Source organism: Pithys albifrons, chromosome 14 (assembly GCF_047495875.1).
Source record: "Pithys albifrons albifrons isolate INPA30051 chromosome 14, PitAlb_v1, whole genome shotgun sequence".
Lineage (NCBI taxonomy): Eukaryota > Metazoa > Chordata > Aves > Passeriformes > Thamnophilidae > Pithys > Pithys albifrons.
Window position 1 is genome coordinate 20,382,298 of NC_092471.1, and position 18,011 is coordinate 20,400,308.

Below are 18,011 nucleotides of genomic sequence, written 5' to 3' on the forward strand. Positions count from 1 at the left end.
ATCTCCCCTTCCCCAGCAAAGCCTGCAGGGGGATACTGGGGGGCACTGGGGTTGCCCTGTGGCATCTCCCCTTCCCCAGCAACGCCCAGAGGGGGATACTGGGGGGCACTGGTGTTCCCCCCGGCATTTCCCCTTCCCCAGCAATGCCTGCAGGGGGGCACTGGGGGGCACTGGGTGTCCCCCCGGCATCTCCCCTTCCCCAGCAATGCCCACAGGGGGATAATGGGGGGCACTGGGGTTGCCCCGTGGCATCTCCTCGTCCTCAGCAAAGCCCACAGGGGGGGTAAATGGGGGCACTGGGGTTCCCCCCTGGCATCTCCCCTTCCCCAGCAATGCCCACAGGGGGATAATGGGGGGCACTGGGGTTGCCCCGTGGCATCTCCTCGTCCTCAGCAAAGCCCACAGGGGGGGTAAATGGGGGCACTGGGGTTCCCCCGTGGCATCTCCCCTTCCCCAGCAATGCCCACAGGGGGATAATGGGGGGCACTGGAGATTGCGCCTGGCACCTCCCCTTCCCCAGCAATGCCCAGAGTGGGATACTGGGGGGCACTGGGGTTCCCCCATGTCATCTCCCCTTCCCCAGCAATGCCCACAGGGGGATAATGGGGGGCACTGGGGTTCCCCCATGTCATCTCCCCTTCCCCAGCAATGCCCACAGGGGGATACTGGGGGGCATTGGGGTTCCCCCCGGCACCTCCCCTTCCCCAGCAATGCCCACAGGGGGTACTGGGGGGCACTGGGGTTCTCCCTCCCCAGATAAGGGCTGGCCGGGGGTTTGGGGGTGCCAGGTTTGCTGTGCCAACCTCCACGAGCCAGGCAGACCCCCAGGGAGCCGGGGGCAGGGAGCCAGCCCATCCCTGGGCATCCCGTGGGGTCCGGGGCTGAGCCGGGCGGGGCAGATTTGCGGAGAGGAGGGTTGTGAAACAGTTTCCTGTTTACTTCTCTCTTTTCTCAGCCTCCCCCTCTCAGCTGTCCCCTGTCCCCCTGTCCCCTGTTCCCCTGTCCCCTGTGCCCTGTCCCCTGACCCCTGTCCGCTGTCCCCTGTCCCGTGTCCCCTGTCCCCCTGTCTCCTGACCCCTGTCCCCCTGTCCCCTGACCCCTGTCCCCTGTGCCCTGTCCCCTGACCCCTGTCCCCTGTCCCCTGTCCCCTGTCCCCCTGTCCCCTGTTCCCTGTCCCCCGTCCCCCTCTCCCCTCTCCCCTGTCCCCTCTCCCCTGTCCCCTGTTCCCCTGTCCCCTGTCCCCTGTCCCCTGTCCCCGTTCCCCTGTCCCCTGTCCCCTGTCCCCTCTCCCCTGTCCCCCTGTCCCCTGACCCCTGTCCCCTGTCCCCCTCTCCCCTGTTCCCCTCTCCCCTGTTCCCCTGTCTCCTGACCCCTGTCCTCCTGTCCCCTGTCCCCTGTCCCCGTTCCCCTGTCCCCTGTCCCCTGTCCCCTCTCCCCTGTCCCCCTGTCCCCTGACCCCTGTCCCCTGTCCCCCTCTCCCCTGTTCCCCTCTCCCCTGTTCCCCTGTCTCCTGACCCCTGTCCTCCTGTCCCCTGACCCCTGTCTCCTGTGCCCTGTCCCCTGTCCCCTGTCCCCTGTTCCCCTGTCCCCCTGTCCCCTGTTCCACTGTCCCCCGTTCCCCTGTCCCCTCTCCCCTGTCCCCCCTCCCCTGTCCCCCCTCCCCCTGTCCCCGTCCCCCTCTCCCCTCTCCCCTGTCCCCTGTTCCCCTCTCCCCTGTCCCCGTTCCCCTGTCCCCTGTCCCCTGTCCCCTGTTCCCCTGTCCCCTGTCCCCCTGTCCCCTGTCCCCTGTCCCCTGTTCCCCTGTCCCCTGTCCCCCTGTCCCCTGTCCCCTGTCCTCCTGTCCTCTGTCCCTTGTCCCCCTGTCCCCTGTCCCCTGTCCCCTGTCCCCCTGTCCCCTGTTCCCCATTCCCCTGTCCCCTCTCCCCTGTCCCCCTGTCCCCCTGTCACCCGTCCCCTGTCCCCTGTCCCCTGTCCCCCTGTCCCCTGTCTACTGTCCCCTGTCCCCCTCTCCCCTCTCCCCTCTCCCCTCTCCCCTGTCCCCCTGTCCCCTCTCCCCTCTCCCCTGTTCCCCTGTCCCCTGTCCCCTGTCCCCTGTCCCCCTGTCCCCTGTCCCCCTGTCCCCCTGTCCCCTGTTCCCCATTCCCCTGTCCCCTCTCCCCTGTCCCCCTGTCACCCGTCCCCTGTCCCCTGTCCCCCTGTCCCCCTGTCCCCTGTCCCCTGTCCCCCTCTCCCCTCTCCCCTGTCCCCTGTTCCCCTGTCCCCTGTCCCCTGTCCCCCTGTCCCCTCTCCCCTCTCCCCTGTTCCCCTGTCCCCCTGTCTCCTGTCCCCCTGTCCCCTGTCCCCTGTTCCCTGTTCCCTGTCCCCCTGTCCCCTGTCCCCTGTCCCCTCTCCCCTGTCCCCTGTCCCCCTGTCCCCTGTTCCCCTGTTCCCCTGTCCCCTGTCTCCTGTCCCCTCTCCCCTGTCCCCTGTCCCCCTCTCCCCTGTCCCCTGTCCCCTGTTCCCTGTCCCCTGTCCCCTGTCCCCCTCTCCCCTGTCCCCTCTCCCCTGTTCCCCATTCCCCTGTCCCCCTGTCCCCCTGTCCCCCTGTCCCCTGTTCCCCTGTTCCCCTGTCCCCTGTCTCCTGTCCCCTCTCCCCTGTCCCCCTGTCCCCCTCTCCCCTGTCCCCTGTCCCCTGTTCCCTCTCCCCTGTCCCCTCTCCCCTGTCCCCTGTCCCCCTCTCCCCTGTCCCCTGTCCCCTGTTCCCTGTCCCCTGTCCCCTGTCCCCCTCTCCCCTGTCCCCTCTCCCCTGTTCCCCATTCCCCTGTCCCCCTGTCCCCCTGTCCCCCTGTCCCCTGTTCCCCTGTTCCCCTGTCCCCTGTCTCCTGTCCCCTCTCCCCTGTCCCCCTGTCCCCCTCTCCCCTGTCCCCTGTCCCCTGTTCCCTCTCCCCTGTTCCCCATTCCCCTGTCCCCCTGTCCCCCTGTCCCCCTGTCCCCTGTTCCCCTGTTCCCCTGTCCCCTGTTCCCCTGTCCCCTGTCTCCTGTCCCTCTCCCCTGTCCCCCTGTCCCCCTCTCCCCTGTTCCCCTGTTCCCCTGTCCCCTGTTCCCTCTCCCCTGTCCCCCTGTCCCCCTGTCCCGTCCCCTGGCCCCTGTCCCCTGTTCCCCCTTCCCCTGTCCCCTGTCCCCCTGTCCCCTGTCCCCCTGTCCCCCTGTCCCCCTGTCCCCTGTCCCCTGTCCCCCTGTCCACCCCGCCCCCCCCCCCCCCCTCCATCCAGCTGTGTTGGGAATTAAAACTGTTGACAGTTTGGTCTGTGTTTGTGCCAATGCCACCTGTGAAAAGATTTATCCTTTTCCTGCCAAGTTCCAGGGAACAAAAGCTGAGAGAGGGAAGGGTTTGCCCTTGAACAGAGTTTGCATAAACTCAAGTTTCTTGGGTCTCTCCTGTTGGTTTCCAGCCTTTGGAGGAGAGCTGAGGGGGAGGGCAAGGAGGAGGAGAGAGCAGAGCCCGGGACCTCTCTGGGGGGTGGTGGCCACTCCTCCCTGGGTGGGTGTCACCAGCAGGCTCAGTAAAGGTGAGAGGGCTCTGGTGGTTGGTGGTTCCCCCCAAAAGCCAGCAGGGCCACTGCTGTCTGCCAGTGCCCAGAGGATGCAGGTCCTGCCCTGGGGGAGTGTCCTGGTTGCTCAGAAGACCTTAGGTGGGTAACCCCGTGGTGAGTGGGGTGGTTTGGGCTTAGTGCTTTAGTCTCCATCCCCCTCTCTCTCTCCCTTCTCTTTGGGTTCCTGCTATTCTGTCACTCCTGTCACCAAAGCTCCTGTGCCTTCTAAACTCTCAGCAATGCTCAGCCTCACTTTTCTGTAGAGCCCACCCTGTGACACCAGCCCAGCCCAGGGGGACACACCCAATGCACGTCCCACCCCTCAGCATCCCTGTCCTCTCCACTTACAGCAGGGAAAGACCATCCCCCTGGGTCCTTAATGGCATTTAATCCACTGAGTTGATTAAAATAGTGTATTAAGCAGGGAATTCAGGAGTAATGGCAATAATAGCTGTGCTCAGGGTGTAATTCCAGGCCAGGGGACCTCTCCAAACCAGCTCTAATCCCTTGTTCTGCTGCACAGGGGAAGGATTACACCTTATTTGGGTTTTTGTTTGGTTGAAAGCCTCAGCTCTGAGGGAGTGATCCCCAGGGGGGCAAAACTGGACCTTGGGGACTGGGGGATGTTCTAACAGTGGAACTGGGAGTGGCCTGGTCTAGTGGAAGGTGCCCCTGGGCATGGGTGGGACCAGATGGGCTTTAAGGTTCCTTCCAACCCAAACCATTCCATGATTCTAGAAGAGTATCCCATGGTTCTAGGAGAGTGTCCCATGGTTCTAGAAGAGCATCCCATGGTTCTAGAAGAGTATCCCATGGTTCTAGGAGAATATCCCATGGTTCTAGGAGAGTATCCCATGGTTCTAGAAGAGCATCCCATGGTTATAGGAGAGTATCCCATGGTTCTAGGAGAGTATCCCATGGTTCTAGGAGACTATCCCATGGTTATAGGAGAGTATCCCATGGTTCTGGAAGAGCATCCCATGGTTCTAGGAGACTATCCCATGGTTCTAGGAGAGTATCCCATGGTTCTAGAAGAGTATCCCATAGTTCTAGGAGAGTATCCCATGGTTGTAGAAGAGTATCCCATGGTTCTAGAAGAGCATCCCATGGTTCTAGGAGACTATTCCATGGTTCTAGAAGAGTATCCCATGGTTCTAGAAGAGTATCCCATGATTCTAGGAGAGTATCCCATGATTCTAGGAGAGTATCCCATGGTTCTAGGAGAGTTCTCTCAGTGCCTGACAGCTTTGGGTTCCTGGGTGGAGGGAAGCTGTGGGCAGGCTGGGCACTGCACCAGGGGTTCCACCACATCTCAGGGGTGAGGGAAGTGCTGGGGTGTCCATCAGGTCCCCCCCAGGAGATCTCAGCTCTACCCAGCAGCCTGTGAGGACCCCAAAGGACTCATGTGCCTCATGCTGTGGGTGGGGAAACCAAGGCAGGCTGAGCTGGGTGAGGCAGAAACCCTGTTTTGGATTCACCAGACCTTGTCTCTGAGTTCTCCTGGGCCACCAAAAAGCCACCACCTTCTCTGGCTCCATGTGCTGCTCATCTGGCCCCTACAAACACTGTCTGCTGACCCCAAAGCACAAGGCTGAGCTAAGGAAAAACTGAGGGGGTTTAATTTTTGGTTTCCTTTATTTACTTCTCTTTGCCTTTGAGCCTTAAACATTTGTGCCTTTGTTTGGTTTTTCAGTTCTTGGCACGGCAAAGGGCCCCGAACTAAAAGCCAAACAAACTCCAGAGCTGAATTTCCAGGGAAATCACAGAGTCCAGTGAAGGCAGGAGGGGTGGGCTGGTCCTGCCCCAGCAGGGTGGGCTCCCAGTGGGCAGAGCTCGGCCCCAGCACACCTGCACAGAGGGCCAGGGATGTTGGGGCAGGTGGGACAGGGTCCCAGAGGAGGCACAGAATCCCAGACTGGCTGGGGTTTAAAGCCCACCCAGTGCCACCCCTGCCCTGGGCAGGGACACCTCCCACTGTCCCAGGTTACTCCAAGCCCTGTCCAACCTGGCCTTGGACACTTCCCAGGGATGGGGCAGCCACAGCTTCTCTGTCCAACCTGTGCCAGGGCCTGCCCACCCTCCCAGGGAAGGATTTCTTCCTGATATCCAGCACTGACCCCACCTCAAGGGGGTCTGTCCTTTGGGACACTGGCAGGGAAGGAGGACCCTGGCTATGCCACCTCTGCCTTGTCCCTGCCTGTCAGGGGGAGCTTTGGAGGGGCAGCCATCCCTCTCCAGGGAATTCTGGGAGCAGGAGAATGAGGATCCAGCCCGGGCAGGTGGGAACAGCTCACTGGGAGGGATTTTTGGAGGGGTGGTGGTTCCCCTGCCCTCTGTGCCCTTCCATGGGGTGCAGTGAGAAGGGGGTGGTGGTGGCCCCTGCCAGTGCCAGCAGGCATCTGTTCCCACAGACCAGGATGTTTCTCCTGCCACTAAAGGGCATAACCAGCATTACAGCTCTCAAATCTGCTCCCTGTCACCTGCCCAGCTCTGGTTTTGGGTGCCCACCAGCACCCTCAGAGGAAGGACCTCTCCACTCCTCAGCCATGCTGAGCCCCTCTGGCCCTGCCCCTGGGCACAGGCTGAGCCAGGAGCTGGTCCTGGGGAGTGCAGAGGGGGAAAGGCAAAGCCTCAGGCCTGGTTTTATTGCTTCTTTATATGGCAACATTCCCTTGTCCTCTGTGGGAGCTCCCAGGGCTGTTCCTGCTCATCCCTCCTCTGTGAGGAGCACCAAGGTTTTCCAGCCTCCTCCATGGATCGTGAGAGCCCTCCCAGAGCCCTGGGCAGAGGCTGTCCCTGCTCCCAGGCTCCATGGCTGGGGGTGGCTCCATGGCTGCGTGCCTGGGGCTGAGTCTTTGGGATGGTTCTGCAGCACTGGGAGCTGCACAAGTCCCCAGGGCTGCTCATGAGGCTCCCCTGCCCTCCCACTGAGCTTTACTCTGGATTTTATGTTCCCTTTCCTTAAATAAAGAAAGCAGTTCTTGTTTTCAGAAAGCCACTCTTTGTCCCACTAATTGTCCCACTGCATCTCCACGGGGGACTTTTCCTTCTGTCAGAGGTAGTGCTGCCTCCTCCCAGATCCAGGCTCAAAGCACAAGCCTTTGGCATCTGAGCAGCCTTGCCCTGGTGGAGCAGGTCCAGAGGAGGTCCCAGAGCTGCTCCAGGGCTGGAGCCCCTTTGGAGCCAGGCTGGGAAAGCTGGGGGGGTCACCTGGAGAAGAGAAGGCTCCAGGGAGACCTGAGAGCCCCTTCCAGGGCCTAAAGGGGCTCCAGGAGAGCTGGAGAGGGACTAGGGACAAGGGATGGAGGGACAGAACACAGGGAATGGCTTCCCAGTGCCAGAGGGCAGGGATGGATGGGATACTGGGAAGGAATTCCTGTCTGGGAGGGTGGGCAGGCCCTGGCACAGGTGCCCAGAGCAGCTGTGGCTGCCCCATCCCTGGGAGTGTCCAAGGCCAGGCTGGACAGGGCTTGGAGCACCCTGGGCTGGTGGGAGGTGTCCCTGCCCATGGCAGGGGTGGGACTGGGGGGGCTTTGAGGTCCTTCCCAACCCAAACCATTCCAGGATTCCATGATCTTCCAGCTGCTCAGCACCTTGATCTGCCTCCAGTGGGGACCTGTAAACTACCCCAACCAGTTCCTCTCCTGTAGAGCCTGGAGAGGGCAGGGACCCCACCAAAAGAGCTTCTGTGGTTTTGCTGCTTGTGAAATGGTCCCAAAATCTACAGCACCTTCTGTGTGTGCTTGTGGTGGGAAGGGGCTGTTCTTCCCAGTCATGGTCCCTGGGCAGCAACTGAGGTTGAGAGCTCAGGTGTAGGGAAAGGGGCTGGTGAGGTGTCCCTGCCTTCCCACAGAGGTCCTCTGACCACTCATGGGAGAGAACTACAAGGCCACACTCCATCTCACTCCCTCCAAAGATCAGAGATATCAGATCATGGAAGCACAGCATCCCAGAAGGGTTTGGGGGGGAAGGGACTTTAAAACTCCTCTCATTCCTTCCCCCCTGCCTTGGGCAGGGACACCTCCCACCAGCCCAGGCTGCTCCAAGCCCTGTCCAACCTGGCCTTGGACACTTCCAGATCCCTTCCCGCTGGCCCTGAGCAGCCTTTTCCAGAGCTCCTAAACTATCCCAGGCAGGCTGGGCTTGTGCAGCTCCCCTGGTGCCCCCAGCCACAGGTGCTTTGTGCTTTCCATGCCAGTGCTTCCCTTCCCCTGCTGCCAGGAGAGGCTCTCTGTGTCCCTGACTGGCATTGCAAGGGGGGTGGCACTGCCAGCAAGGAGCTGTTTCTCTTCCTCAGTTGCTGCCTCCTCCTCTGCCTCCTGCTCAGCCACATCATCCCATTTCAGGTGGAGTTTGGGGAGCCCCGGGCTGAGTTCAGCTCTCTGTGCTCTGCTCTGGGAAGGGAATTTGTTCCTGGTGGAAGGTTTGTCCTGCCCTGCTGGGCCAGGAGGGCTCAGGAAGGGTTAATGCCCTTTAAGAGTTGTTGGCAAAGTGGATTCTGCATCCTGCAGGATCTGTCCTGGAGGAGGGTAAGGAGGGAGAGCCAACAGACATCTGGGACACCAGGGCTGTGCTTTGGACTCCAGGATGATTTAGATGAAATCTGGTTTTGACTGTTTGCAAGAACACATTTCCCTCAGATCCTGTCCAGCTTTCCTGGAGCAGGGGGGCAGAATTCCAGCCATCACTCACTGGGAACTGAGCAAACCTTTTGGGACTGCAAGAGCCTTTTAAGAAAACCATCTGCACATCAAGTCAGCGAGTCCAACCTGCTTTAGCTCATCACAAGCTGTCAGAACAGGCTTCCTCTGGCAGGGCTCCTGCAGCCAGTGGAGCCCAGCAGATCTCCTGGCTCTCCTGACTTCCAGCAGACACAAACACTGCCTGCTCAGCTGCCTCCCCTCTCCTGCCTCCCCCACAGCCCCAGCAAGGAGGCCCAGAGGTCACTCCATGCCTGGCCAGAGCCCAGCAGGGTCTCACCTCCTGCTGCTAAACCCAGCCTAGAACTGAGTTTTGTTAAACCCCCTCCTGCAGAGGAGCATCCAGGCTGCACTTTCTGCCTCAAGAACTGGAGAACCCTCTGTCTCTAGAGTAGTTTTTCTCAGTGGTGGATGCCCATGCTGTTAAAGAGAGGTTTGGGTTAGGGTTATTTTTCAAATTAATAAAACTTTGGCCAGGTTGGACAGGGCTTGGAGCAACCTGGGACAGTGGAAGGTGTCCCTGCCCATGGCAGGGGTGGAACTGCATGAGCCCCTTCCAACCCAAACCATTCCATAATTATATGAGAGTAGGAGAGAGTGGTTATAAGTTGCTTCCACCCTTTCTGTGCTCCTTGATCTCTGAGTCCTTTGCTATTTCAATACTCCATCAAGTCACTGGGATCTCTGGGATGTGCTGACCTGGTCTCCCATGGCAGGATGGGATTTCTGGGCTGGGGATGGGGTTTTGTGCCTCCTGCCTGTCTTCTCTAACCTCCTGGTCCCCTCAGGCCCCTGCTTGTCCTCTGCCCAGTCCCTCAGGACTGGTCTGCTCCTCCCTTACTGCTGTGGGCAGGATGGGGAGAGCTCAGCTTGGGGGCAGGGCAGGACTGAACTGCCACCAAAGGGGTCCCCTTAGAGGACAGACGAGGAGATAAAGTGTTTGCAGATGTTCTCTGGGGGTGGCAGAAGTGCCTGCTGGAGCCAGATGGGATTTGGCTTTCCCTAAGCTCAGTTCCTGCAGTTTCTGTGCAGAAGGAGGCCCTGAGTGAACAACCCACAATTTGTGGGAACGCAGACCCAGCCTGAGCTCCTGCTCTGCCTCATTTCCATGAGGGATCTGAGCTTGGAGTGGATTTTCTGGGGACCTCTAAATGAAAGGGTGGGTTCCATCACCCCTCAGAGGGAACACACTCTTTGAAGCCCTTCCAGAAAGCGTTCCTTGGTGTCTGGTGAGCTCAGCAACCACCGAGCTGTGCGGTGGGACCAGACCCAAGGGACGCTCCCCCACGTGGGGCCTGCTGCCAGGAGACCCCCTTGGGGGGTTATCTTAAACCCCTTCCTCAACCCCATCCTCAGTGCCAAGAGGGGTGGCCTGGCAGGTGGGAAGGGACCAGGGCTGGGTTAACCCTCCCAGCAGAGTGGACAAAGCTGCTGAGAGCTCAGGGCAGGTCAGATTTAAATAATCCCAGGGATGCCTCCTGGCCTGGAGCTCCCACAGCCAGCGTGGCTGATCCCACCCTGCCCATGCAGGTGATCCCTCCCACAGGTGTGTGGTGCCCACACAGCCCCTGTGCCTGTCCTTGCAGGTGCCACTCCTGGGGTTCCACCTGGCTGGAGCAAAGCCACCCATGGCCAGTCTGGGGGCACCTGGACCCTCTCCAAGGGACTGGAGCTGCAGTCTGGGTGGAGGACCTTTGGTTGAAGCTCCTGGGCACTGGTGCCCTGCTCCAGTCCTGGGGTGTGACCAAACAAGGTGTAATTCTTTAAAAAAGGAGCCTGTGCAGCACTGGGGGACAACGTTGGGAGGTTTAATCAGTGAAGTAAATAACGTTGACAGGGAAGCTCTGGGGGATGTTAGAAAAAGAAATGGAAATTTTGGGCCTGACATGCAGCAGGGAACTTGGGGGAAGAGGTTGGCATGGCTTGGGAAGAGGGATGTGCCACTGATTTCAGGGTCACGAGGACTTGAAGATATTGAGGGGCTGGAGCAGGGCCAGAGAAGAGCAACAAGGCTGGAGAAGGGACTGGATGTGGCACTGAGTGTCCTCTGAAACACCTCCAGGGACAGAGAATCCACCATGTCTTGATCCAATCCCACTGTGATCAGGGACAGAGAATCCAAAATGTCTTGATCCAACCCCACTGTGATCAGGGACAGAGAATCCAACATGTCTTGATCCAACCCCACTGTGATCACCAGCCCAGGGCACAGAGTGCCCTGGGCTGGTGATCACAGTAGGGTTGGGTCAAGAGTTGGACTTGGTGATCTCAGAGGTCTCTTCCAACCCAAGTGAGAAGAGCAACGAGGCTGGAGAAGGGACTGGAGCACAAGCCCTGTGGGGAGAGGCTGAGGGAGCTGGGGGTGTTCAGGCTGGAGAAGAGGAGGCTCAGAGGTGACCTCAGCACTGTCTGGAACTGCCTGAAGGGAAGTTCTGGCCAGGTGGGGGTTGGTCTCTTCTCCCAGGCACTCAGCAATAGGACAAGGGGGCACGATGGGCTCAAGCTCTGCCAGGGGAAATTGAAGTTGGAGAGCAGAAAGAAATTCTTTGCAGAGAGAGTGCTCAGGGATTGGAATGGGCTGCCCAGAGAGGGGGTGGATTCCCCATCCCTGGAGGGTTTGAACCTGAGCTTGGCCGTGGCACTGAGTGCCATGATCTGGTAAAGGGACTGGAGTTGGACCAAGGGTTGGACTTGATGATCTGGGAGGTCTTTTCCAATCCAATCCATTCTGTGATTCTGTGACTTTGGACAGGACTGCCAAGATAAGGAGGTGAGAGCAGCTCCAGGTGGGTAATTCTGGAAAGGGGATCTGTGACCATTGACCCGAGAAACCCCCACCCCAAAAGGACAGGAAAACAGAGCACGAGGACTAATTAGCACGAGAAGCAAAAGAATCATCAGCCAATAGAAGTTAGAGCGCTAATTAATAAAAGAACTATAACTTGCAGACAATAATTCCTTTGCTAAAATGCATAAATAGTGGAAAGTTTTGATGGGTGAGGTCCATGTTTTGTGGAGTGATCTCCTTGTACCCCAGCACTGAACAAAGTAACATCGACTTTCCAACCCAACAATCTGCTCAGGGTGTTTCTGTGCCAGTTTTTGGGGGCAGAGGCATCAGCTTAACCCAGCTGTGCCCTGGCAGAGAGCAGAGCCTGAAAAGCAGCCCCAAGGCCCCTCCTTGGGAAGGCAAAAATCACCTCCAAATCCAGCAGGAGGGAAGGAAAGGAGCTGACCAAGGCTTGGAGTCCCTGTGGACACCCTGGGTGGTGGGATGTCCTAGTTGAGCAGGAGGGACCAGCTAACCCTGTGTGGGGTGATCAAAGCTGTGTGTTCTACCCCCTCTATTCATTCCCCAAGGACAAGGGGCCATTGGCAGCAGCTGCCCAGGGAGTCATTGGCACCTTCACACCCAGCCTGAGGGGGCGGAGCTGCCAATGGGCCATCAACAGTTCAACACCCCCTGGCTCCCAGAGTTAATCACCCATTGTGTGAGTCCCCGCCCAGGGGGAGGGACTGGGTGCTCCCTGAGGGTACAGAAGTGGTGGGTAAGAAGACTTGGGATCCAGGAAAGCTGGAGAGGGAATTTGGACAAGGGCCTGGAGGGGTGGGACAAGGAGGAATGATTTTAAGCTGAAGGAGGGTAGATTTATATTGGAAATTAGGAAGAAATTCCTGGCTGTGAGGGTGGGCAGGCCCTGGCTCAGTGTGCCCAGACAAGCTGTGGCTGCCCCATCCCTGGAAGTGTCCAAGGTCAAGCTTGGATGGGGCTTGGAGAAACCTGGGCTGGTGGGAGGTATCCCTGCCCATGGCAGGGGGGTTGGAACAAGATGATCTTTCAGGTCCTTCCAACCCAAACCACTCTGTGATTCTATGAATAAATAACCCTTCAGGTTCCACATGAAACCCACATGAGTCCCCGCCCTGGGGGAGGGACTGGGTGCTCCCTGAGGGTACATAAGTGGTGGGTAAGAAGACTTGGGATCCAGAGGAGCAGCAGGACCTCGACAGGAGGAGGTCACTGCTCTTGCCCAGACCACAGCCCTCACCTGCACCAACAGGTTTTCCTTTTCCTTTTGCTCTGGACTTGGGGGAGCCACAGGGGTCTCAGCACAAGGGCAAACAAACCCCCTTGGGTTTGTGCCCCAGGACACTGGGTTATACTGCTGGGGTTTGTGAGTTGAAAGCAATTTCCCTTGTGTGTCAGTGTGGTTATTGTAATATTATTATTAAATTTTAGCTCTGACTGATAATCTCTCTCGTGGTGAGTTCATTTCCCCTGCTGGTTCACCTTTAAACCAGCACATGGGAGATGCTGAGGGGAGAGCACAAGCTCGAGGCCAGGCCAGGCCAAGCAGCTCTGGGGGCTCTGAACAAGCCCAACCCAGAGAGAGCAGCAGGCAGCTCCCCCCTGGGAACATGCAGGGATACAGGAACATTCCCAGGAAAAGGCAGCAAAACAGGCAACAGCAGGGAAATGCCTTTTGCACTGTCTCCTTCAGGCCCTGGAGACTGAGAGAGGTCACCTCAGACACCCCCTCCCTGCTTTTCTTTTACTGCCCAGCTCAGGGACTTGCCATGATTGCTCAGAGGCTGAAGACCTCAAAGAGATGCTTGTTCATGGCACCATTTCTCTGCAAATGGTCTCCCCTCAGGAGCAGGGGAACCAGGTTCTCCTCCCAGCCATGGGCAGCAGCAGAAGGCCACTCTTTCCATGACCAGAGAAATGCAAAGGAGAGAAACAACCCCAGATTGGTTGGGTTTTTTTTTTTTGCTGAGATAGATCTCCACAAAAGTATTTCTTCACCAAGTCTCAGTTTGCAGGAAAACCATCAGAGTCCAAAACGCTTCCAGAGCAGCCTCTGCTCATGTTTCCTGTGGGGTGTTGGGTTGAACAGCCCAGATCAAATCACCTGCCAGATCAAACCCCCAGGAATGTCAACTCTGCCATTATGGTTTCTCCCTCAGGAAAAAAAATATTCCTCCCGTGAGATGGATTTTTCAGCCCAGTTCCTGAGGGGGAAAACATCAAAACACCCACTTTTCTCACTAGGCAGCAATTTCTTTTCCCAATTTGTTCTACTTAATAATGATCAGAAAACTCTCCAGTTAAAAAAAACAAACCAGAAGCAAACATGGGCTGCGGGTCCCCTCCCCCTTCATTTAAAAGGTTTTAATTGTGTGCACACATTGCTCAAGTTCCCTTTTTTATCCTTTTTTTAAAGCTGGTTGTCATTTCCTCTTCAAAATGTTGTTGCAATGAGGAACGAGATGGGGTAAAAATACCATTTTTGCCTTCCCCTTCTCCAGGAGGGAAGGGCCTGGCTGTAAAGCTTCTGCTCACCCTGCCCTGCTCCTCAGAGAGCAGCTGCAAACCTTCCTCCCACGTGAACCCCAAAGAGAAATGACCCTTTGGCTGCTCTCCAGCTGGGGAGGAGACCCTGCAGCTCCCTGGACCATGAGCTCCACAGGGGCTGCTCCAGCAGCTGCTGGGGCTGGGGAAGGGAGGGATGGGGAGAGGGCAGGGAGGGATGGTGGGAACAGGGAGGGATGGTGGGAGGGCAGGGAGGGATGGGGAGAGGGCAGGGAGGGATGGGGGGAGGGCAGGGAGGGATGGGGGAGGGCAGGGAGGGATGGGGAGAGGGCAGGGAGGGATGGTGGGCGAGCAGGGAGGGATGGTGGGCGAGCAGGGAGGGATGGTGGGCGAGCAGGGAGGGATGGTGGGGAGCAGGGAGGGATGGTGGGAGGGCAGGGAGGGATGGTGGGAGGGCAGGGAGGGATGGGGGAGGGCAGGGAAGGATGGGAGGAACAGGGAGGGATGGTGGGGAACAGGGAGGGATGGGGGGAGGGCAGGGAGGGATGGGGAGAGGGCAGGGAGGGATGGGGAGAGGGCAGGGAGGGACTGTGGGGAACAGGGAGGGATGGGGAGAGGGCAGGGAGGGATGGGGGGAGGGCAGGGAGGGATGGGGGGAGGGCAGGGAGGGATGGGGAGAGGGCAGGGAGGGATGGGGAGAGGGCAGGAAAGGATGGGAGGAACAGGGAGGGATGGGAGGAACAGGGAGGGATGGGAGGAACAGGGAGGGATAGAGGTGACTTGGGTGAATGGTGAAGGAGCAGAAGTGGGTGGTGGAGGAGCAGCTGGGGTGGTGGGTGACTTGGGTGGATGATGGAGGAGCAGGGATGGCTGAGGGAGGAGCAGGGATGGCTGACGGAGTGTGCCATGGATGGATGGCAGAGCACCAAGGGTCACCTGCATCTGCTCCTGCAGGTGTTGGCACCCAGAGCTGCAGGCTAAGCCCTTGTTCCAGAGCATGCCAGGTCCTGCTGGAGTGATGGGGGTGAATATCACCCAGGGCTGGGCTGCTGACGGGTGGGGAACTCTGCTCCTGACCACCTGCACTGGCATCTCTGCAGGGATGTGCTGCATTGCTATTCAGCCCAGCAGGGCTGGCAGCCAAAGGGGGCTCTGGGAGGTTTGTCTTCCTTCCTCCTCCTCTTGGTTTGAGCCCACACACTACAGCACACCTCTCCCTGCCCCTGTGCCAGTGCTGCTGTCCTGCCTGGGCAGCACCTCTGGGTACACCTGGCACCCGACCAGCACCCCCAGCTCTGCCCTCGGCACACGGACACACCCCGAGGGTTTGGTTCCTTTATTACACATTGCCCAGGCGTGGGAAAGCAGCAGCAGCCCCCGAGAGGGCTGGCATTGTGGAGACCTGCAGAAGAGTTTGCCAAAAGACCAAAGATTCCCTTCAGTGGGTGGAGTCCTGGCTGTGGCTGCCAGAGTATCCCAACCTCATCACTGCCAGAGCATCCCAACCTCATTCCTCTGATCCCACTGTACTCCAAAGGAAAGACAAAGGGACTGGTTCTCTGACAAACCTCCAACTCCAAGGTTGAGAGATGTATGAGCATTTTACACCCTTGCAGCACATAAAGCCTTCCCCACCCCCCCCCCCCCCACCTCCCTCCACAGGTACATCACCAGAGCATGTGCCCCTCCACACCCTCCCACCCCCAGAACACCCCCAAAACACCCCCCCCAAGGCACCCCAGAGCAGCAGCGATGCTCCAGCTCAGAGCTGCAAACACAGGCTGAGGTTTGACCTCCCCAAGCGCTGCCAGTCGAAAGGCTAAGCTGCTTACACGGGCTCATGGCAACACATCCGTGCCCCAACCCCCCGCCCCCTCCCCAGCTCCGCTTCCCACCTTTCCCCACAACCTTAACCCAGTCCTGCCTCACCCACAGATCACCCACAGCGTGTGCAACACAGTCCCAAGGAGCCCAGTTCGGTGTCCAACACGGACAAGCTCATCCAGCGGCAGGAATTCCAGACAAAGCACAGTCCGGTGTATCCCCCCCTCCCATCCCACCCAAACCACATACAAGGCAGTGTCCAAGTCCACACATCCAGGGAGGGTTGGGAGCTACAGGCGGCTACTGCAGAAGTCGGAGAGAGGGAAGAAGGTTGGTGGTCAGCAGCTGCTACAAGGAAGAGCTGGGCAGGTTCAACGTGGAGGAAGGAGGAGGGAAGAAAACCCAAGGGCAAACTCAAAAGGAGGCAAAGGGGGCACGCTGGGATTCAGGGACAGATGTCTACCTTCTAGGCAACAGCCAGCACGGGAGAGGAAAGGGACGGTTGGTGTTTGGTTTGTGGAGGGTCGTTTTTTTGTGTCACTCACGATAGAAAACATATTCGGTGTAAGAGGTCCAGATCCTGTCGTCTGTCTGGTCGTGGGCGAAGGCACAGGTGCCCGTGGAGTTGCAGGCCACCATGTGGAAGCCAGCATCGGCCAGTTTATCAAAGGCCTGCTCCAGGAAGGTGAATTTGAGGTAGTACCTGGAGGTGTACCTCTCCGGGGGCCTGTCCGGGTCCCTGCTGTCGTTCAAGGTATCCCCAAAGACCTCCTTGGCCAGCGAGGTCTTCCCGCACACCATGATCCGGGCCACCCTGCGGAACTTGGCATCCGTCTGGCTGTCCCTGCCCAGGGTGTAGGAGCCCCGGTAGCCGATGGTGATGAAACCCGCCCTACGGCCCTCGGTGCCGGCGGCGCCCACGGGACCGGCGGCGCCACTCCCGGGGCCACCCGCGCCGGCGAGCGCGGCACCGGCGGAGCCAAGGGCACGGGTGGGGTCGGTGCCAGGGGACAGCTCCTCGGGGTCGCTCTGGCACGGGTCATCCCCCAGTGAGTTCTGCTTGCTGAGCTTGGGCGCCAGCATCTTCACCAGCTCGGGCAGCATGAAGTACTCGGCCTCGCGCTGCAGCCGGCTGCGCTCCGGGAAGTGCTCGGGCAGCACCAGCTGCTGGTCCCGCATGTAATCCAGGATGTAGCGGAACAGGAAGCCGTCCCGGTCCACAAAGAACCTGCCCTTGCTGTCCCGGGCCAGGGAGCGCACGTTCTTCTGGGTGAACATCTCCCAGAGCAGCGAGCCCGGCACGCTGACCAGCGTGGGGTGGCGGGTGATGTACACCTGTCCCCCGACGTTGAGCTCGATGATGTCAGGGAAGGGATTGTCCTCGCTGGGTTTGGCACAGCCCGCGTTGTCTGCCAGGGCCATGGTGAGCTCCCGCTGCCTTCCCACCTGCAGCAGGAACCAGACATGTGATGGTGTTAGACCTGCCAGCAAACCCAGCCCATCGCCCAGAGTGACTGGAGGGGATCCCAAGGGATTCCAGGCCAGATCACATGTAGAATCACGGAACCATTTACATTGGCCCTCTGAGATCAGTCCAACCACCAACCCAGCGCTGCCAAGCTACCACTCAATACTTGCTTTGGGCCAGCAAGCAGTGCAGATTCAGATCCTTGTCTCTCCTGAAGTCTGGAATTCATCTCTCTACACCAGTCCCTGGCTCTTGGAATAAGCAGGATTAACTACTGCCACCTTCCCTTCCATGGCACAAGGGCACGGATCGTCCAGCTTGTGGTCTGACCACGCCGTCTCCACCTGCGTGTTCCCCATAGTCGCTCCCAGGCCTGGGGCTCAGCCCCTTTGTCTGGGAAGGCACGGGGACACCAGATGGATGTTAACAACAGGAAAGGCAGAGCTGTCACACCCTGGGGCCGAGGGGGGACCTGCCAGCTCTGCATCCTGCCAGGCAGGAGGAGCCCCGAGCTGCCAGGGGAGGAGCACCACGGCGCGGGGTCCCTGCCCAGCCAGGGGGCTGGAGGGGTCTGTGCTCCCAACAAGGAGCACCCACAGGGCTGCCAGCAAAGCAGTGCTAGACAGCACCGTGAAGGACAGAGGGACAGTGCCTTTTGGCACTCCTGCTCCTTCCTTGCTCCTGGAAAGGGCTCAACAGAGACTCAAAGCCAAGCTGAGAGATGGCAGAACCTCTCCAAGGGTCTGGGACCAAGACAAACACTGGGCTACTGGTGCAGCCCTGGGCCAGATGCCATGTACTGGTACGTTTCCCAAAGACGAGCCAATTCTTGGATATCTCTTGACACTGCAAATCAGCAGCTTACATAAACCTGGCTCAGCACACAGGCTCTGGATCCAGCCTGGCCAAGCTGTGCTCCGAGCAGGGATTTGGGAGACCAAGGAGAACAGGGGTTCCCTGTGCTGGCAGGGCTGGTCTCCAGCTTTGCCCACTCCCTGTGTGATGTTGGTGCCACCCTGGGGCTGCTCAGAGGTTGGGACCCCCGCCCAGGACTGGTGCCACATCCAAGAAACAGCATTAAGTCTTGCCCCATCCTTGTGTCCTGCTATAAAACCTCACAGGAACAGCTCAAA

The 18,011-nt window shown here is 59.1% G+C and overlaps 1 protein-coding gene across 1 annotated transcript in view; it reads right to left on the reverse strand.

The window, feature by feature from the left end:
* Positions 1–15,316: 15,316 nt before the first annotated feature.
* The window catches only part of LOC139678576 (BTB/POZ domain-containing protein KCTD12-like), a 3,948-nt gene continuing 1,253 nt past the window's right edge, over positions 15,317–18,011 (reverse strand). Inside the window, exon 2 of the mRNA XM_071569494.1 lies at positions 15,317–16,856. Coding sequence (XP_071425595.1) covers positions 15,948–16,832 — 885 coding nt within the window. The 5' untranslated portion in view covers positions 16,833–16,856 and the 3' untranslated portion in view covers positions 15,317–15,947. The remainder of the gene's footprint in view (positions 16,857–18,011) is intronic.